This window comes from Falco naumanni, chromosome 4, assembly GCF_017639655.2.
Source record: "Falco naumanni isolate bFalNau1 chromosome 4, bFalNau1.pat, whole genome shotgun sequence".
Lineage (NCBI taxonomy): Eukaryota > Metazoa > Chordata > Aves > Falconiformes > Falconidae > Falco > Falco naumanni.
Window position 1 is genome coordinate 69,055,127 of NC_054057.1, and position 20,419 is coordinate 69,075,545.

General features: G+C 67.3%; 2 protein-coding genes across 6 annotated transcripts; both read left to right on the forward strand.

Annotated features, from left to right (window-relative positions):
* Window positions 1-2,302: 2,302 nt before the first annotated feature.
* Window positions 2,303-3,634, forward strand: JUND (JunD proto-oncogene, AP-1 transcription factor subunit). Its single transcript, XM_040593239.1, has one exon. The coding sequence runs from the start codon at window positions 2,482-2,484 to the stop codon at window positions 3,400-3,402; it is 921 nt and encodes a 306-aa protein (XP_040449173.1). The 5' UTR covers window positions 2,303-2,481; the 3' UTR covers window positions 3,403-3,634.
* Window positions 3,635-9,123: 5,489 nt separating this feature from the next.
* Window positions 9,124-19,608, forward strand: PDE4C (phosphodiesterase 4C). 5 transcript variants are annotated; one of them, XM_040592573.1, is made up of 17 exons: window positions 9,124-9,159; window positions 9,696-9,745; window positions 10,398-10,606; window positions 14,693-14,881; window positions 14,959-14,995; window positions 15,106-15,170; window positions 15,291-15,340; window positions 15,911-16,056; window positions 16,178-16,271; window positions 16,788-16,966; window positions 17,050-17,148; window positions 17,220-17,384; window positions 17,467-17,566; window positions 17,656-17,810; window positions 17,910-18,032; window positions 18,238-18,420; window positions 18,493-19,608. In XM_040592573.1, the coding sequence occupies exons 2-17, from the start codon at window positions 9,704-9,706 to the stop codon at window positions 19,009-19,011; spliced, it is 2,355 nt and encodes a 784-aa protein (XP_040448507.1). In that variant the 5' UTR covers window positions 9,124-9,159; window positions 9,696-9,703; the 3' UTR covers window positions 19,012-19,608. The 5 variants fall into 5 exon arrangements, with proteins under 5 accessions (XP_040448507.1, XP_040448508.1, XP_040448504.1 ...); XM_040592574.1 differs by lacking the exons at window positions 9,124-9,159; window positions 9,696-9,745; window positions 10,398-10,606 and adding an exon at window positions 11,009-13,739; XM_040592570.1 differs by lacking the exons at window positions 9,124-9,159; window positions 9,696-9,745; window positions 10,398-10,606 and adding an exon at window positions 11,009-12,765.
* The last annotated feature ends 811 nt before the right edge of the window (window positions 19,609-20,419 follow it).

Genomic DNA, 20,419 nt, shown 5'->3' on the forward strand with positions numbered 1-20,419 from the left:
AGGATGGAAAGTCTGAACCTGCCGGTCCGGCTGCCGCCGCACCCCTAATGACAGGTTTGCAGCGGAAACGGGAACGGTGGCTTCACCTGGGAGCTCCCGCCAGCCTCCTGACACCGGCACTGGCACTGCCACCTCAGCCACCCACCCCGGGCCAGGGCACCGGCGGGGCCATGGGATGGGGACCCCCGGCATGGGGACCCCTGCTCTGGGGCTCGGTTGTGCTCTGGGTCAGTTGAGGTTTAACCCAGTGGGTTTATTTGAGATTTAACCACGGCTGTGGGGGAGGGGAGGGCCCTGTTGGTCCCAGCTCCCTCGTGCCTCGGTTTCCTCGAGGCTGGCAGCGTGTGTCGTGCCCTGGGCGCTGTCTTGTCCTGGTTGTCACCTGTGTCCCTTGTGGTGTCCCTGCAGCCAGGCCCGAGCCGTGCCATGTCCTGTGCTATGCTGTCCGCATGCCTGGTGCTGTGCTGCGCTGTGCCCCATGCCATGCTGTGCCCCACGCTGTGCCACGCTGTCCCTGTGCCGTGCCCCACGCTGTGCCACGCTGTCCCGGTGCTGTGCCCCATGCTGTGCTGTCCCCATGCTGTGCCTCATGCTGTGCCCCACTGTCCCTGTGCTGTGCCCCACGCCGTGCCACACTGTCCCCATGCTGTGCCCCACACCATGCCAGTCGGCTGCAGTCGGGCACGCCACGCCGTGGCTCGTCACCACCCTTGCCCACGCCGGGAGATCAGAGGGCGTGGGGCCGTGCGGCACCGGCACAGCCGTCGGTACGGGTCCCCCTGCGCCCCCTCCCACTCGCGGGGCTGTGGCGCCGGCCTGGGACCATCTGGCTGCAATTAGAGGCAGCTCGGCGGCCCCCCGCCGCTGCGGCCCCGGCGGCCCCGCCATGCACCGCGTGTCCCGGGCGAGCAGCGGCGGGAGCCCTGGGCCTGCGCGGTGGGGGCCGCATCCTGCCCACGCGGGGGGTTATCGTCGGCCATGGCGCTGCTCCCCCCCCACCCCCCCCCCGCGCGCGGCCCTGACGTCAGCCGTGACGCCGATCCACCCCCTCAGCCGCCCGCGGGCTTGGCCGGCCGTGACGTGGGCCGCCGCCGCTTAACTCCTTCCCCACTACCGGTTGAACGGGGGAGGGGGGGGGGCAGGCCCGGCTGACCCGCCGTGGTGCCGGAGCCATGATGGCATGGCCCCCTGCCACCGGCGAAGGCTGGTTGGTCACCTGCCCTGTGGCCGCCAGGCAAACACCACTGCCCCCGGTGCCGGTGGGACGTGCCAGTGGCAAACACCGGGGCTGTGGAGGGTGCCGGGGGCCATACGGGGACAGGCTGGGACCGGGAGGTGCCGGGGGGCGCGTGGTGGCCTTGGGCCACCGGAGCGAGGGCTGGGGCCACGATCCAGTCCTGCCACCAGTGTCACCGCTGGCCCAGCCCAGGTCAGGAGTGGCCATCTCGGAGGGTGCCACCGGGGCCCGGCCCGGTGTGAGCCTTTGTTCATTTATTGTGCCCTTTTACTGCTGGTGCCCGGTGCCGGTGCCCAGTGCCCCGTGCCTGCTCAGTGCTGGTGCCTGATGCCCGGTGCCGGTTCGGTGCCCAGGGCCTGGTGGCTGGTGCCCAGTGCCTGATGCCCGGTGTCTGCTTGGTGCCCGGTGCCTGTCCAATGCCCGTGCCTTGACGCCCGGTGCCTGCCCAGAGCGAAGCGCCCAGTACTGGTGCCTGCCCGGTGCCGGTGCCTGCCCGGTGCCTGATGCCCAGTGCCCGGTGCCAGTGCCCAATGCCGGGTGCCTGATGCCCAGTGCCTGGCCGGTGCCCGATGCCCGGTGCCTTCCCGGTGCCTGATGCCCAGTGCCCGGTGCCAGTGCCCAACGCCCGGTGCCTGCCCGGTGCCAAATGCCCAGTGCCGGTGCCTGCCCGGTGCCGGTGCCCGATGCCCGGTGCCAAGCACCCAGTGCCGGTGCCCGATGCCAGGTGCCCGGTGACTGCCCGGTGCCCGGTACCGATGCCCGGTGCTCGCCCCACCCCTCCCCTCCCTTTGTGCCCATCAGCCCTGTCGGGGCGCGCGGAGCGGGGCCACGTGACCGCCCCTCCCCCGCGCTGACGTCAGCCCAGGCGCCCTCGCGCTGTTGTCCCGTTTACTCGCCGGTCGCCCCGGCGACAGCGGGGCCAGGGGTGGGCGGGGCGCCGTCTCCCCGGGGCGGAGGCCACGCCCCTATGCAAACGAAGGCGCGCGAGGACGTCATCCGGAGCCAATGGGGGCTCGGCGCGATGAGGTCACCGCCGCGGCACCGCCTATTTAAGGCGGCGCGGGGTCGCGGCGGTGGCAGATGTGTGTGTGCGCGCGCGCAGGAGCGGGGCCTCAGCCGGTTCCACCGGCGCCTCTCCCCGCCCTCCCCTCCCCCCCGGCGCGGCGCTCGGCCCCGGTTGTTCCTTCCCTCCCTTCCCCCCCCCGCCCCGGCCCCGTTCCCCCGCAGCCGGGCGGGGGAGGAGGATGGAAACACCCTTCTACCATGATGATGTGTTGAGCGGCCTCGGCAGCGGCTTCGCCCCGTCCTCCGGCAGCAGCGGGCTCCTCCTGCCCTTCCCCGGCGGCAGCATGATGAAGAAGGACGCGCTCGGGATGGCGCTACAGGAGCAGGTGGCGGCGGCGCTGAAAGCCCCCGGGGCGGCCGGCAGTGAGGCGGCGGGGCTGCTTGGCTCGCCCGAGCTGGGGCTGCTCAAGCTGGGGTCCCCCGAGCTGGAGCGGCTCATCATCCAGTCCAACGGGCTGGTGACCACCACGCCGACCAGCGGGCAGTTCCTCTACCCCAAAGCGGCCGCCTCCGAGGAGCAGGAGTTCGCCGAGGGCTTCGTGAAAGCGCTGGAGGACTTGCACAAGCAGAACCAGCTGGGCGGCGGCGCGGCGGGCGGCGGCGGCGGAGGCGGCGGCAGCGGGGCGGGTGAGCTGCCCGCCGCCGGCCTGGCCCCGGAGCCGCCGGTGTACGCCAACCTCAGCAGCTACCCGGCCGTCAGCTACGCCGCCGAGCCTGGCCCCTTCGCGGCGCCGCCGCCGCGGCTCCCGCCGCCGCCGCCGCCGCTGAAGGACGAGCCGCAGATCGTGCCGGAGGTGCCGAGCTTCGGGGAGAGCCCGCCGCTCTCCCCCATCGACATGGACACGCAGGAGCGTATCAAGGCGGAACGAAAGCGGCTGCGGAACCGCATCGCCGCCTCCAAGTGCCGCAAGAGGAAGCTGGAGCGCATCTCCCGCCTGGAGGAGAAGGTGAAGAGCCTCAAGAGCCAGAACACGGAGCTGGCCTCCACCGCCAGCCTGCTCCGCGAGCAGGTCGCCCAGCTCAAGCAGAAGGTCCTCAGCCACGTCAACAGCGGCTGCCAGCTCCTGCCGCAGCACCAGCACCAGGTGCCGGCTTACTGACGGCGGGGGGCCAGGGACCCCCGGACCGCACGAACTGAGGGGCCCGGACTGAGGGGCCCCGAGGGGAGGACGGTGACCCTCGGGGGGGGAGGGGGGGCGCGAACGGACTGAGGGGGAGCCCGGGCCGCCCCCGCCGGGACTCGCAGGCCAGGCCTCCACCCCCCCGTTTCCCTTCGCCTTTCCCCGGCCCGACACATTCCAGTCAGGCCCCAGTAAAACCCCGCGACACGGAGAACCGCCTCGCTGTCTGCTGCGCCGGGGGGGCGGCGGGGCTGCGCGGGCAGGAAGCGGCGCGGCCGGCTGCCATCTTGGGGCGGGGGGGGGAGGGGGAAGTGGTGTGGGCCCCGTTGGGGGGGGGGGGGGGGTCGGGGGTGCTGGGGTGGGTATCATCAGGTGTTTCGGGGGGTTCCCCTGGGCTGAGGGGAGTTGCTGGGGCTCCCGGGGGGGTTGGGGTCGGGTTGCTGGCCCTCCCTTGGGCTAAGGGGGGGGCCCACAGGGGTTGCTGGCGCTTCCGTGGGTTGGGGGGGTGTTACTGGGGCTCCCATTCAGGTTTGGGGTGCTGGGGGGTATAAGAGGTGTTTGGGGGGCTGTCTTGGGCTGAGGGGGGGGGGGTTACTGGGGCTCCCTGGCAGGTTTGGGGTGCGGGGGGAGGGTCCCTTGGGCTGAGGGGAGGTTACTGGGCTCCCTGGGGAAGGAGGTTTGGAATCGGGTCACCAGGGCTCCCTTGGGCTGAGGGGGGTCGGGTGGGGTCATGGGGGTTGCTGGGACCTAGTGGGGGAATTCAGGGGTATTGGGGCTCCCTTGGGCTGTGGGAGGGTCAGGGGTTACTGGGACATGGTAGGGGAATCTGGACTTACTGGGGCTCCCTTGGGCAGAGGGAGGGAATCTGGAATTGCTGGAGCCCCCGGGGAGGTGGTGGTGGTGGGGGGATGTTTAGGGCTTACAAGGCTCCCCTGAGGCTGGGGGGGACGACTCTGCACTTACTGGGTCTCCTTTAGTAGGGGTTCGGTGTACTTACTGGGCTCCCCTGAGGCTGGGGGGTGTGTGTCTGTGCAGGTGGGGAGGCGAGCCCAGCCACTCGTGGGGCTGCTGACCCTGGTGCCTCTGGGGGGGGGCGGGGGTGTATGTCACTAACACCCCCCAGGCCCTGCCCTGGCACCCTGGGGTCACCCAGGAGCACCCAGCTGGGCTCCGGCGGTGAGGCTGGGCCTCCGCAGCTCCTCCTCAGCCTTGGGCAGCCAGCCGTGGCTTCCCAGCACCACCATCGCTCCCCTTCCGTGCCCCCCACCTGCGGGGCCGGATACGGAGCAGCACCCAAGGGACGCACCCTCTTTCCCGGGAGCGTTTGGGGACGGTGGCACCGGTGGCAGGAGGGCAGCCCTGTGGCCTGTTTGGCTGCGGCATGCCGTGCCAACGCCGAGGATCGCCCTGCTCCCGGGGAGGCTGGTGGGAGCCTGGCACACGGAGGTTCTGCCGTGGGGGGTGCGTGGGCTCCCCCCGTCCCGGCTGCGGTTCGCCGGGAGGAAGCGCCTTGCGCCGCCGTGCGGAAGTGTCCCTGTCCCGGTGCGGCCGCGCTGCTCCCCGGGTGTGCTGCTCTGTCACCGGGTGTCCTGCCCCTGCCCCACGGCTGCCTCCAGCGCCAGGGCTGGTGTCCCCATGTGCCCGGGTTCCCAGGGTCCAGTGTCACTGCATCCCTGTGTCCTCAGATCGCTGCGTGCCCAGGTTCCCATGTCCCCAGATCCATGTGTCCCTGAATCCCCGTGTCCCTAGATCCCTTTGTCCCTGTGTCCCCATGTCCCCAGACCCCTTTCTTCCTCACATCTCTGTCCCCCCCCATCCCCAGATCCCTGTGTCCCCATGCCCACAGAACCCTTTGTCCCCAACTCCGCATGTCCCCAGACCCTTTTGTCCCCATATGTGTGTCCCCACATCTCTCTGTCCCCATACCCCCAGACCCATTTATCCCTGTGTCCCCACATCTGTGTCCCTGTCTCCCCAGACCTCCTTCTCCCCACATCTGTGTCCCCATACCCCCAGACCCCTTTGTCTCCATATCTCAGTGTCCCCCTTTGTCCCCAAGTTCCCCACATGCGCCACCGCCGTGTCCCCACCGGGACCCTTGCCCTCCCCGTGCTCGGGTTGCTCCCACGCTGCGGGGGTCGCTGAGGCGGCGGGGGGCGTGGCGGCTCGAGGGGACCCTCCCGGGGGGCCGGGGCTGCGGCGCTGCCCGGTGCCGGCAGGGGGCGCTGCAGGCGGGGTCGCCCCCGCCTCCCCCGGGGCGGATAAAGGCGGCGGCGGAGCGTGCCCGGGGCGGCGGCATGGCCGGGGCTGCGCTCCGCCTGCTGCTCTGCTGCGCCTCTGCCCTGCTCGCGGCAGGTACCGGGGCATTGGCAGGGGGGGCACCGGGGGGCACCCGAGGTCGGGGTATCCCGCAGCACCGGGGCGGCTGTGTGCTCCCCGGTGGCACCGGGGAGGGGGGGAGACTGAGCGTGGGGGTCCCCCGGCGTGGGTCCGTGACCGCTGGGAGTTCCCGGGGTAGGTCCGTGCCCGCCGGTGGTCCCCGAGGTGGGTCCGTGCTCTCCAGGGGTCCTGTGGGCACTCAGGGTCTGTGCCGCTCCCCAGCACCAGGGGGGCTGTGGCTCCCCGGTGGCACCAGGGAAGGGTGAGACTGGATATGGGGGTCCTTGGGGTGGGGCTGTGACCCCCTGGAGGTCTCCGGGGGGTCCTGTGGGCGCTCGGTCTCTGCATCCTGCTGCACCACGGGGGGCCGCGTGCTTTCTGGTGGCACTGGGGAGGGGGGAGACCAGGCATGGAAGTCTTCTGGGTGGGACCGTGCCCCATGGGAATCTCTGGCGGGTCCTGTGGGCGCTCACGGTCTGTGCATCCCACAGCCCCCGGGGGTCCCAGGAGGCCGCTAGGGGCTCACCAGGCTGGAGGCAAGCACCCCGCTCCTCCTGCTGCTGGCAGCACCGTGGGACAGAATGCGGCCCTGCTGCTGCCAAACTGGCTGGTATTCGTGGCGGTGTGGGCGCTCCGGCACCACCTTGGCACTCCAGTGGCACCCCAGTACCCTGTCCTGCTGTGGGCTGTGCTGTACTATGGTCCCCCTGTTTCTATCTTGGGACCCCAGAAGCCCCTCCCAGTGCCCTGAGGTGCCTCGGCTCACCCATCTCTGCACGGGAGCTGGCACCCAGCGCTGGGTGCTTGGCCCTGGGTTCACGGCCATACTGGCATAGGGTGGCAGCTGCGTGGGAACAGCCCGCTCTGGAGGGCCTGGTGGCTGTGGGGACCACCAGGACCCAGCCATGCTGATCCCCCTGGGTGTCGGCGCTGGGTGCCAGCTCTGCTGTGGGGCATTTTGCTCCTGTGTGCCCCGTGGGGCTGGGCTGGATCTGCTCCTCCTCTTGTGCAAACAGGACTTTGGCAGGTAAGGGCATCACCGGCACTGCCTGGCACACACTGCCATGTCCGGCATGGCCATGGCAGAGTCCCCCTTCACGGCCTGGCCCCGAGGGTGGCTGGTGGGCGCTGCAAGGGCTGGGCTGGCACCTGTCCCTGTGCCATGGCACATGTCCCTGTGCTGTGGCACGTGCCTGCCACCACTGTGCTGCTCTGCTCGTCCCCGGCAGTGCTATATCTGTGCTGTGATGGCTTGGGAGGGTCTTTCTGACCCTGAATTTCTGGGATCCGATATTTGGCTAAATCCCAGTTTTCTGATGCTCTGTTCATGGTGAAACCACCTGGAAAATGAGACCCGCGAGGCTGGGATTTGGAGCAGGTGCCACTGCCCTTCCCAGGGCACTGCATGCCCCTGCCGGGGCCTGTGTCCTTGCTCACCATCTCTCTCCTCCACACTTTAGATACAGGACATGGCTTCAATGCCAGCAGCACGGTGTCCACAAGCAGCTTGGGGACAGCCATGTCACCATCTCCATCCAGTTCAGCCACAGCCACCAGCGTGGGGACACTTGATGTGTCCAGCTCTGACTTGGGGGTGGCTGGTGTGCCTCCATTCAGCACAAGCAAGGTAGCATTTCCATCCAGCAAAGGGAGCACAGCAGCACCTACAAAACCTCCCACTGCATCCACGGCAGCATCTCCGTCCAGGACACCGGGCTCAGAGGTGCCTACGACACCTTTGGCTGACACTGCTGCAACATTGACTCCAGCAGCACCTACATCTTCATCCACCCCAGCCACAACATCATCTCCCTCCAAGACAACGGGATCAACAGTACCTCTGACACCCTCATCCAACACGACCATGGCACCGTCCAGGACACCGGGCTCGGCAGCCGCAACATCTCCATCCAACACGACCACGGCACCGTCCAGGACACCGGGCTCGGCTGCCACAACATCTCCATCCAACACGACCATGGCACCATCCAGGACACCGGGCTCGGCAGCCGCAACATCTCCATCCAACACGACCATGGCACCGTCCAGGACACCGGGCTTGGCTGCCACAACATCTCCATCCAACACGACCACGGCACCGTCCAGGACACCGGGCTCGGCTGCCACAACATCTCCATCCAACACGACCATGGCACCGTCCAGGACACCGGGCTCGGCAGCCGCAACATCTCCATCCAACAAGACCACGGCACCATCTCCGTCCCACCCAGGTGAGCCCAGCTGCCTGGCCATGGGGCATCCATCCAGCTCAACGACACTGACCATTGGCACCATGGCCGGCAGCTTGGGTGAGAGCCAGGCTTTGGGGGCACTGTGCAGGTAGCAGCCCCTGGGTCCCCCCTAGACCCCCTCAGTCAGGGGTTGCGCTCACAGGGTGGGGCAGGTTCTTGAAGAGCCCAGAGCCCCCCTGGGCTGCCCCACCCTCCTTTGGGGGGGGGTGGGAGCTCCCCTGTTTTCCCCCAGCCTCTGCGTTGCAGGACCACAGTCAGGGAGGGTGGGGGGGTGGGAGGGCCCTGGGCTGGTCCCCTATGGGTGGAGGTGACATGGGAGCTGGGTGCCAGGTCTGTGAGGGGTGGGATGGTGATGGAGGGGGGAGTTGGAGCTGCTCTTGAGTCCCCTCTCGCCCCAAGAGCCACCACCGGTTCTTGGAGCCCAGGCACGAGGCTCAGTGGTGCTGGAGGGTAACAACGTGGTGCCCATCTCGCTCCCACAGCGCAGCCCCCTACCATGCCCAGCTCTGGTGTGGTCATCATCATCTGCATCTTTGTCTGTGCGCTGGTGGGGGGAGCAGCAGTGCTGCTGGTGTGGCTGTGCCGGCGCAACACCCCCAGCTTCCACCACCTGGACGAGGTGCCAATGGTGAGTGGGGGGGTACGGGGGTTGGGGGGGAGCAGCGGGGCCAAGCTGTGGGCACTCACTCCGTTCTCCCTCTCTTCCTTAGAGCAAAGCGATGGAGGGGTCTCCCACCACCAACCACACACCCAGGTGACCCCCCTCCCGCCACAGCTGCCCCGGGCTCCCTATGCTGCTGAATAAAGAAGCTGCTGCCTTGTCCCTGTTTTCCCGTCTACACCCTGCCCAGGGAAAACCCCGGTCCTGGGGGTGGCCCTGACGGCTTTTGGGGTCCCCGGCCCTGGGCAGGAGCTCCTGGGGTGCCCCCCGGCCGGGCAGGGTGGGTGCAGGGTGCGGTGCGGTGGTGCACGGGGTGGTGGGGGCCAACGCAGCCCCCCCGGCGAGGTGGGATGGGAGGGAGCGAGCAGCCAGGCACGCACGTCGCCTTCCTTCTGCTCCGCTGCACTTGGCCGGGGCCGCGGCACGCTGCGAGGACCGGTGCCGGTAAGGGGCTGCGGCCGAGGTGGGGCGGGGGGGCTGGCGGTGGCACAGATCCCTACGCTGGGGCTTGGCATCCCCTGGCCTTGGGTTGTGGCTGCTGCCGGTGGAGGCGTGGGGGGCTCAGTCCTGGGGGACGGGGGGGGTTGTGGGTACAAGTGGCCGAGCAGCACCCGGTGTGCCCCAGTTCCCCGGAGACGGTGTGTAACGGGTGCCCCTGGTTGATCATTAACGGGGCATCGGCGGGTTCGGGCTCGGCAGGCACTGGGGGCGGGGGTCCATCCCCGTGGCCTCGGGCCCGCATCCCCCGGGTGGCCCATCCTCATCCAGCCCTTGGGGGCACCGGGGAGGGGGGGGATGACACTGTGCTGGGGGGTCGGTGTGGGGTCCTGAAAGCCAAGGTGGCAGCTGCCACGGCCAAGACCCGGTGCCCATAAATCACGGGTGGGACGAACCGGCGTGTCCCGGCCCCGGGGTGGGTGGGGGGGTGTCCCCCGCTGCAGACCCCCCACCGGCTGCTACTCCCGGAGCTGCCCCCGCAGGGGCGGTGATGCGACGGAGCCGAACGGCGCTGCCCTTCCTGGGCGCGGAGGTGAGACCGGCACCGGCACGGGGGGCACCAGGGGGAACCGGGGGGGGCGCCGGGGTGTGTGTGTATGGGGTGTCCCCTGTATGAGCGTCCCAGCGCCGGGCCCCCGGGCAGCAATAACCGGGATGGCGGCTCTCAGCGAGAGTTAATTATCCCCTTAATGGACGGTTAATTATTATTCACCTCTGCGTAATTGCGCGCCGGCTTCTGGTTTTTTTCCAGCGGGGTCCCGGGGGAGGGGGGATGTCCCCCCCAGTGGGGTCCCGAGGATGGGGGGCGGGGTGTGTCCCCGGTAGGGTCCCGGGGATGGGAGGGGGGTGTCCCCTCCGGTGGCGGGGGGGGGCGGGGGGGGGGAGTCCCGGCGGCTTCATGCGCTGCGGGCCGAGCCGCTCCCGGTGCACCGGCTGTGCCTTTGGCCCCGTGCCCCCCCCGCCCCCGGTACCCCCGGGGTGCAGCGCGCCACCGTGCCCGGCAGGGGGAACCCGCGTGCTACCGGTAACGGCGCGGGACTGGGGGGGCTGCCCCGGGGGAGGGACCCCCGTGCTGCCGTTGGGGGGGGCACACACGGACACTGGGCAGCGCCCCGGGACCGCACCCTGCAGAGCTCCCCGGTACCGGTACCCGCGACCATCGCCGCTGCCCCCTTTCCCCGCAGCGCTGTCGCGATGCCGCCGATGCCGCCCCGTCGGGACCGGGAGCGGCGGTGGGCGCCGTCCGCCGGCGTTTCTCCGGGAGCCCGTTGCTGCCGCCGCTGGGCTGCCGGTTGGCGGAGGCGGCCCGCGGCCCCGAGCCCGAGGGCACCCGGGTGGTCTTCACCATCGAGGAGAGCGGTCCCAGCAGCGGCGAGGAGTCCGAGCCCCCCCGGTAAGAGTGGGACAGTGAGGGGGGAGGTGTTTGCTTGCCCCGGTGCCACCGGGGTGGGGTTACCGGCTGGGGCGCTGCCGTCGGTGCCGTTCCCGGTTTCAGCACCGGTGGGCGGACAGCGGCACCGGCACCGGCACCGGCACGGGCAGCCGGTGCCAGTGGCCGCTGCCGCACTGCTGGGCTTGGGACAAACCCTTCTGTCAGTGTCGCCTTACTCTGTCCGTGTCCCCTCTGTCCCCATCACCTCCATCCCCATCATCCCCATCCCTGTCACTCCTGCCCCCATCATCCCCATCCCCATCGCATCTGTCCCCATCACCTCCATCCCTATTATCCCTGTCCCCATCACCTCCATCCCTGCCATCCCTGTCCCCATCATCTCCATCCCCACCACCCCCATCCCTCTCCCCCCCAATCCTCTCTCCACTACCTCCCCATCACCCCTATCCCCACCACCCTGTCCCCATGACCCATCCCTGTCCCCACCCTTGTCCCCATCTTCTTCATCCACATGCCCTGTCCTAGCCGGGTGTCACTGCAGGGCTGGCCTGGCCCTGCCCAGAGGTGACCTCGGTCCCTCCTGCTGTGCCTTGGCCATGCCACTGCGCGGTTATTTTTGGGCCATTCTACCCCCTGGCTCCGTGCCTGTCCCAGTCCAGCTTGCAGGGACAGCATGGGGCTGGCACAGCCAAGGGACACGGCTCCAGTGTCGTCCACCCCTTGCACAGACACGTGTCCGATGGGGACAGCCACAGCCTGGGAGGGGACAGGGACTGGCTGTCCTGGGGACTGGGACTGGCTGTCCTGCAGCCAGTCCTGCCCCAGCTGTCCCCAGGGGCTGCTGGCTGCCAAGCAGCCCAGGGGAGGTGGTGCTGCCCCCACCCCACTGTCCCCTGATGTCCCTCTGTTCTGATGTCCCCATGATTGTGCTTGCGATCCCTTGGAGGCAAGGAGGACCCCTCCACCAGGACTGCTGTCTGGTGGGTTTCGGGGTCCCAGCAGGTGCTGCCATGGCAGGGGGGCCCCGTTGCTGTCTTTCCTGGACCCCCGCCAGCTGCTGGATATTTCTGTGGCCGTCGGGAACAGCAGGTATCCATCCAGCTGTCTCAGCGGGGCCCTGGCGTCAGGCTGGGCAGGCGCCAGCTCCCACGGCCGGGCCAGCAGCTCTCCTGTGGGTGACACTGCCACCAGCCGGACCTCATCCTGCTGCTTCCTCTCCCTGTTGGGCATGGCCCCAGGAGGGGGCTCATCACAGCAGCAAGGAGGGGCTGGGGGCACGGTGTGAGCCTTGGGGCAGGTTTGGCTCTCACAAGGTCACTCAGTGGCACTGTGGCATGGCCACACCATGTGTCCGGGATGCTCTAGGCTCAGCCATGTCCCTCAGTGGCACCATGGTGTGTCTGTGCCACGTGTCTGGGATGTTCCATGCTCAGCCACATCCCTTGGTGGCACCATGGTGTGTCCACACTGCATGTCGGGGATACTCCATGCTCAGCCACATCCCTCGATGGCACCATGGTGTGTCCACACCGTGTGTCTGGGATGCTCCATGCTCAGCCATGCCCCTTGGTGGCACCATGGTGTGTCCACACCGTGTGTCTGGGATGCTCCATGCTCAGCCATGTCCCTTGGTGGCACTGAGGCACAGCTACTCTGTGTCTGGGTCACTCGGAGCTCAGCATGGCATTTCGCCCTGTGTCTGGACAGACCACCCCTGCCCTTTCAGGAGCAGCTGCCTCCTTGGGGACAGCAGGGTGGCTGGTGGCACGGGGCCAACGAGGGACCACGTGCCTCAGCAGCCGGGTGCACACCGTGCTGGCGCAGCCGGGGGGGACCCACTCCATGTGCCGACTGCTGGAGCCAGACAGTTGTTTAATTTCCCAGGCGCGGGCGGGAGGGGGATGGAAAGTTTCCCGAGGCCGCCGGGGCTGGGACAGCCGCACGCTTCCTGCTCTGCACCAGCGGGCAGTGTGGCCTTGCCGCTGTGCTGGGGGGTCCCTGAGCTGTGCCATGCTGCCCACCGCGCACTGCTCGCCGGGGGCTTCGCCGGCGGCATCCCCCTGCAATTCCCCCCGCAATTCCCCCGTCCTCTTCAGGAAGCTCCTGATGAACCAAAGCATCCGCCTGCAGCGACGCTTCACCGTGGCGCATCCCCTCTGGTAAGGGGGGGGACACTGGCAGGTCCCGCACAACAGGCCGCGCTCGGCCCCGGGCGGGCGGGAGGCGACCCCCGGCTCTGCTGCCGGGACGAGGTCAGTGCGGACCCCCGCAATGCTGTGGCATGTCCCCAGGGCTGTGGACCCACAGGGACACGGGGGATGAGCAGGGGACAGCGGGGGTCCCATGTGAGCCTGGCAGGGGGGAGCCACCGGCTGGGTATGGCTGAGCATGGACACACTCGTTGCAGTGATGGCTGCGCAGGGACCCGGCAGGTGCGACTGGTGTCTGCCCCATGGCAGGGGGCTGTGGCAGGGGGAGAGAGGGGCTTTTCCCTGCAATAGCAAGGCACTGATCCGCCCACCGTGGCACAGCCAGGCACCTCACTGCCCTCCCCACCTTGGGGCTATATAGGGTTTGTTTTGGGGTGCCCCCCTGCCCGCACCCCAGGGTGCTGGTGTGTGCCAGCCCCACCTGTGTGGGCGCCATGGGGATCAGCAGATCCCTTCTCAGCAGCAACAACATCTATTTATAGTGGCCCCCAGCCCCCCCCCGCCATCCAGCACCGCATGGTTGGTTATTAATGCCGACAGCCCGTCACTGAAACAAGGGGGTTTAACTCGGCATCAGTCCCATGGCAGGGGCTCGTGTCCCCCCTGCCCGCCCCAGGGGCTCCGGGCTGTCCCCTGGGATGGCAGCGGGGTCAGAGGTGGTGGCATGGGGCCGGGAACAGACACGGGCATCACCCGCGAGGCCGGCAGAGCCACAATGCGGCTTTGTGTCCCCGGTACCATTGGGGACGCGAAGCAGAGGCAGGAAAACAAGGGGCTGCGGGACAGCATGACGCGGTGCCTGGGCAGCACTGCTGCTGCCGGGGACGGCCACGTCGCAGGGACCGGGACCACTGGCAGCATTGCCAGAGTGGGGAGATGCTGCCAGGCAGCCGGTGCCCGTCTCGGAGGCACTCCTGCATCAGGTAGGTGCTGGGCTCCCAGCGGCACAATGGGAACAGGGTGGCCCTGGTGGCACCTGTGCTTTCCCAGTTCACCCAGTGTTCTGGGGTGGCTTGTCCCTGTCCCTGTGGCGGTGGCGGCTGCAGGAAGGGACAGGCGCTGGGTGGCCTATGCGCAGCTTTTCCCATGACCCTGGGGCTAGCAGAGCCAGAGCGGGGGGTGGGGTGGGGGGGGTGGGGGTGGGGGGGTGGGGGGGTGGGGGTGGGGGGGGGGTGGGGGGGGGCGGGGGGGTGAGGCAGCTGCAGCCACCATGGGGACAGCACCGGGTCTGTCCCCACATCCCTTGTCCCCCCACGGACCCGCATGGCTGCCAGGTGGCTCTGGTTGGGGTGTCTCCAGGCCACCAACGGCATGTCCGCAAGGGCCAGGGCTTGACTTCCCCAGTGGTTTCTGTCCTTCGATGTCCCCTGGCTCTGTGCCATAGCTGGGACACTGTTCCCCCATGGGACGTGGTGCCCTGAGCAAGGGATGATGGAGGCTTTGAGGCTTTCGAGGACTTGGGGCAGTCGGGGACTGTGGTGCTGGGGACAGGAACAGGAGGGGACGGGCCCTTCCCGGGGTCTCTGGAGCCAGGGGCTTCAGGGCAGGAGGAGGTCCTGTCCCACTGGGTGACATGGGACATCCTGCCTCCGTTAGCTGATGTCACCAGTCCCAGACACTCCTATGGCGAAGGGGTCTGTGTGCACAGAGTTGCACCCGTTCTCAGCATTGGGGTGAAGGAACTGGCAGGCCAGGCTAGCGGGTGGCTGGTGTCACCACAGGGGCCATGGAGCTGAGGTGTGCTGGGCCGAGTGGGACGGTGGCACTGAGAGCCTGGCAGACCTGGCGGCATCCCCCTGGCTGCACTCCTGCACCTGTGGGCTGAGGTCCTCAGGCCACCCGCCCTGTGCCAACCTTGTCCCCTCTCCCCTCGCAGCTTTGACCTGGAGAATGGCCCCCCGGGCCGGGGCGTGCTGGACCCCCAGGCCAGCCCGGGTGCGGGGCTGGTCCTGCAAGGCACCTTCCCCCACGGCCAGCGCCGCGAGTCCTTCCTCTACCGCTCCGACAGCGACTACGACCTGTCCCCAAAAGCCATGTCCCGCAACTCCTCCATTGCCAGCGACCTGTGAGTGTGTGTGTCCCTCCCTGCCGAGTCCCTCGGCACCCCTGTTCCCCTCCCTGATGCTCCCTTTGCTCCCACAGGCATGGAGAAGACATGATCGTCACGCCGTTCGCCCAGGTAGGTGCTCTCCCCATGCCCTGGCAATGAGGGGACACGGCCCTGCACCCAGCACTGGTGTGGGGGTCCCAGGGGGGTCCTCCCAGCCCCAGCCCCCTCTCTGCCCCTAGGTTCTGGCCAGCCTCCGCACCATCCGCAGCAACCTGACCCATCTCCAGGACCGTGCCAGCATCAAGTGAGTTGGCTGTGGGATGAGGAGGGTGAGGGTTGTGCCTGGGTGGGGGACTCTGACCCACGGCAAGGGATGGGGCACTGCCCTGGGGGTCCCAGCTGCTCAGCCCCCCGTGTTTCGCAGGCGAGCATCAAGCAGCAGCCTGCCTTCTGGGAGCAAGGCCAGCCTCACGGGTGAGTGCCAGAGGGGAGATGTGGGGATGCTTTCAGGGCGAGCTGGCTGTCCCTGTATCCCCAGAGATGGGTCCCACTGGGCCTGGGGGGGTGCAGCAAGTGCCCTCCCAGCCAGGGCAGAGCTGCAGTTTTGCCCTTTGGGATCCATGTCTGGTTTTCAGCAGCTCCTCCCGCCTGGCCGCCCTTCGCGCTGTGGCGGTGGTGGAAAGGCTCCCGTTGACGTCAAACCTTCCATTAATAAAACCCCGGCAGCGAGCGAGGCCCTGCGGGAGCCCGGCTGCCCCGGGGCTGGCTGTCACCCCACGGGGATGGCGTGGCATGCCGTGTGCCAGGGCTGTCATGCGATGGGGACAGCGTGACAGGGCTGAGCCCCACCACCCAGGGATGCTTGATCCCCAGCCTGTCCCCTGCATCCCCCTGTGCCCCCCTTTGCCCTGCTCAGGGGGGGCTGTGAGTAGCCGAGCTGCTGAGCCCCCGGGCTCGCTGCGGCACAGCCCGCTGCCAGGGCTCGGGGTGCCACGGTTGGGACCCTGCATGCGCCCCCGTGCCGGGTCGCCGTGCCATTGGCAGGTCCCTTGCCAAGCTGTTGGGTGCCCCCGGCAGAAGATGCCCACCAGAAGCTCTCGCGGGAGACCCTGGAGGAGCTGGACTGGTGCCTGGACCAGCTGGAGACACTGCAGACCAGGCACTCGGTCAGCGAGATGGCTTCCAACAAGGTAAGAGTCCGTGGCATGGAGACATCCCCCATCACCCTGGGGCCACGGACCCCCCCCCGGGATGGGCAGTGGAGGGTCCTGCCTGCCCCGCGCACTGCTGAGCCCTGCCTGCTGCCCGCAGTTCAAAAGGATGCTGAACCGGGAGCTGTCACACCTCTCAGAGACCAGCCGCTCAGGGAACCAGGTCTCTGAGTACATCTCCAGCACCTTCCTGGGTGAGGACCCCCTCAGGGACACTGCCTGGTGTCACCTCTCTGCCAACAGCAGGGTGGGCTTCGCACCTGCAGGGACCTGAACAAAAATCCTGTGGCACTGGGTGGCTGTGGGGATGGTGCCAGCAGGTGGACCCGCTTGGTTCTTGCAAAGGAATTAAATGGAGGGAGCAGGGGGAGGCTTTCCCAGGTGTCCCTGTGAGATTTTCTGCCTTCGGGGTGTCACAACCCTTGTCCTGTCTGGGAATGCTGGTGCATACTGGTGCACTGGGGCTGTTGGGGCCATCCCTGTGGCCCCAGGGGGGTGCCCAGGGCAGGGTCTGGGTCCCACAGCAGGTGGGTGGCCCTGTACAGGAGGGTGAGAAAAAGTATTAGGCATCCCCCACGTGGCTCCCCCCTCCCCGTTGCCATGGTGTCGCAGTGTTATCCGTGCCAGCTGACATCATCGGAGTGACCTGGGGGATGCCGGAGTAGGGGATCGGGCTCCCACCCCGCTCACGGCCTCCTGTGCCGGCCCAGACAAGCAGCACGAGGTGGAGATCCCCTCAGCACTGGCCAAGGACAAGGAGAAGGAGAGGAGGAAGCGCCCCATGTCCCAGATCAGCGGCGTCAGGAAGCTCACGCATGGCTCCAGCCTCGCCACCACTGGCATCCCCCGCTTTGGGGTGCGGACAGACCAGGAGGGGCTGCTGGCCAAGGTAGGACACAGCGTGGGTGACTCGGCTGGCTGTGGGGTCCCCAGCGCTGGCCACACATGGACCTCTGCCCCTCTGGTCCCCAGGAGCTGGAGGACACCAACAAGTGGGGGCTCAATGTGTTTAAAGTTGCTGAGTACTCAGGCAACCGCCCGCTGACAGTCATCATGTACAGCATCTTCCAGGTGAGCATCCCAATGGGATGTCCCTGTCCCCATGTCCAGATAGGGACGAGCCACCTCCCACCTCCCCACAGGAGCGCGACCTGATGAAGACCTTCCGCATCCCTGTCAGCACCTTCATCACCTACATGCTGACACTGGAGGACCACTACCATGCCGACGTGGCCTACCACAACAACATCCATGCTGCTGATGTGGCTCAGTCTACCCACGTCCTCCTCTCCACGCCCGCACTGGAGGTAAGCCCTGGTCACCCAAGGCCACCAAGCACGTCTGGCGGGGGCATAACACATCTGCAATGTCTTTTTCCGCCATTCCTAGGCTGTCTTCACGGACCTGGAGATCATGGCTGCCATCTTCGCCAGCGCCATCCATGATGTTGATCACCCCGGTGTCTCCAACCAGTTCCTCATCAACACCAGTGAGCTGGGGTGCAGGGATGGGACTGGGGGTGTGTGGGGGACTCAGGTGTACAGAAGCCATCCCAGGGTGACCAGTGCCATCTTGCAGACTCAGAGCTGGCGCTGATGTACAACGATGCCTCAGTGCTGGAGAACCACCACCTGGCTGTGGGCTTCAAGCTTCTGCAGGAGGAGAACTGTGACATCTTCCAAAACCTGAGCAAGAAGCAGAGGCAGTCACTCCGCAAAATGGCCATTGACATGGTACGGAGGGGCCTGGACCACTGCAGGGTGGGGGGTCCAAGCTGGGGGGGCTTTGTGGTGGGGTCAGGCTAAGTCCCGTTCCCGGCTTGCCCTGCCCAGGTGCTGGCCACAGACATGTCCAAGCACATGAATCTGCTGGCGGATTTGAAAACCATGGTGGAGACCAAGAAGGTGACCAGCCTGGGGGTACTGCTGCTGGACAACTACTCCGACAGGATCCAGGTGGGTGCAGGGATGTGGGTGCGGAAACCTTCCCGGCATTGCAGACGTTGGTCCTGGCTCCAGCCATGGCTGCCAGCATGTCCCGTTTGCTGCCACCACCCCTCCCAATCCCAGTTGGCCATGGCCAAGGTGGTTCCTGGCACAGGGGTGGTGGCCCTGGGGGACAAAGGACTTTGGGTAAGCGACGCTGTGGCTGTGTCTACAGGTCCTGCAGAACATGGTGCACTGCGCCGATCTCAGCAACCCCACGAAGCCACTGGAGCTGTACCGGCAATGGACTGACCGCATCATGGTGGAGTTCTTCCACCAAGGCGACCGGGAGCGGGAGAAGGGGATGGAGATCAGCCCCATGTGTGACAAGCACACTGCCTCCGTGGAGAAGTCCCAGGTGGGGCAGTGGCGTGGGGCTGGGGCAGGGGTGGCGGCACTGGGCTGGGGGCTCAGCTCTCCCTTTCCCCAGGTGGGTTTCATCGACTTCATCGCCCACCCGCTGTGGGAGACGTGGGCCGATTTGGTGCACCCTGATGCCCAGGAGATCCTGGATACACTGGAAGACAACCGGGAATGGTACCAAAGCATGATCCCACGCAGCCCGTCCCCACCACCCGAGGGACCTGGAGTGTCCCCCGCCAGCACTGACAAGTTCCAGTTCGAGCTGATGCTTGAGGAGGAGGAGGAGGGTGAGTCGGACACAGAGCTGGAGGGGGCTGAGAGCCCCTTGGATGAGGACAACAGTGGCTCCAAGACACCAGCCACAGATGACTCTGAGTCGGCCGACACCAAATGCCTGTCACCCAGCCCTGGGGACCAGGACTCACCTGTCACCCAGCCCAGGGACGTGGACAACCGGCAGGCGCTGGAGGGGACGCTGCCGAAGGATGGCAGTGGTGGTGGGTGCTCGGTGCCAGGGCCAGAGGGCAGCCAGGGGCTGTGCCTGGACACAGAGGGCAACGTCACATTCCTGCCCCTGGGCACGTAGTGGCATTGACTGGTGGGTCCCCTCGCTGCCACAGGGATGTGGGACTGGATGCTGCCCTGGTGAGGGCTGGGGACAGTGGACGGCAGGCAGTGGAGAGCACCAGCACCACAGGGACCAGGGCAGCCGCTGGGATGTGAAGGGACCCAAAGCATGTCCCTGTGCAAGAGCTGGGCAGGTCCTAATGGGCACGAGGACGCTGCTTGCCTTCTCCCAGCAACTGTCCCCTGCTCCTGCCCAGTGGCCCCAGTTGCTGGAGAAGGTCCCTGTCCCCTTCAGACAGTGGGGACACTGTGCTCCTGCCCCATCACAGCCTTGGGGACATCATGCCACACAGGGCTCCAGGAAGAGGTCCTCCACGGGGCAGGGCACAGCATTTTGGTGTCTCTCTGGGTGGCCCCTCGCAGAACAGCAGCCCCACGACAGGACAGCGAGGTGGGCAAAGGGTGCTGGTGACAGCCCCCAGCACAAGGGACCTCAGTGCGGCCAGGCACCGGGGCACAGCATGGGCATGAGTCAGTGGTTTATTTATTTGGGGACATGTCCACTTTTTAAAGCCTTTTATAGCTCACTTTTTAATACAAGCCTCACCTAGGTGCACTCACATGTGTTCTGGTAGCAGAAAGACGAGTTTCTGCTCCGTGATCAGCACGTGAAATGCTGCGTTTGTACTTTGCACTGCGGGCCCTGGCAGGTGCTGCATCCCCCTGTGTCTCTGCAGGGGCTGGGGCAGCCCCTGGGGTCCTTTCGGTTTCTTCTTTCACCTTCCAGAGATTAAACCTGGTTTGTTGCCCCACAAACACGAGCCTTGTAAGCACCTCTTCACCATGCTGTGGCCACGGTTGCCGCAGTCCTGCTGGTTGGGCCAACATCCCCAGTGTGGTTGGTGCCCCTGTCTCCTGCTGGGGCACCAGGGAGGGCCCTGCTCCGTGTTTGAACAAAAGCGAGCTCCTCCCTGGAAACGTCGATCCATCACTGGCAAACACAACTGGCTAAGGTAAATATTTAATCACCGGCTTGGCGCGGCACAGAGCCCATTCCCCCGCTCTTCCGCATTGCTCCCAACGGTGATTTATATCTGCAAACATGTCCCCACCCGAGGTACTGCCCTGGCATGCGGGGCCCTGCCGGCGCTCCCCCAGCGGCAGCGGGGCCACGGGTGCTGGGTGCTGCTTTCCCAGCCCAGCCGGTTTCCAGGGCTTGGCCAGGAGTGCTGGGGTGCCGAACGGGCTGGCGGGTGGCTCCGTGCCATCCCTGCCTTGCGGGAGGGTGCTCGGCATCCCGTCGTCTCTCCTGATGGGGAGGGGCTGGGCACCAGCAGGTTGACAGGGACCAGATGTGCTTCCAGAGCTCCCTGATAGCCTCACACTGCATCCAAAGCCGGCTCCATTCTCTGCCAGGCTGGAGCTGG

Bases quoted from the DNA above. Each gene is read 5' to 3' on its own strand.
- PDE4C (XM_040592570.1), top strand. From the start codon at position 12,287: ATGGCATTTCGCCCTGTGTCTGGACAGACCACCCCTGCCCTTTCAGGA. The intron at 14,996-15,105 runs GTAGGTGCTCTC...CTCTGCCCCTAG, and splicing joins TCGTCACGCCGTTCGCCCAG to GTTCTGGCCAGCCTCCGCAC. The intron at 16,057-16,177 runs GTAAGAGTCCGT...TGCTGCCCGCAG, and splicing joins GCGAGATGGCTTCCAACAAG to TTCAAAAGGATGCTGAACCG.
- JUND (XM_040593239.1), top strand. From the start codon at position 2,482: ATGGAAACACCCTTCTACCATGATGATGTGTTGAGCGGCCTCGGCAGC.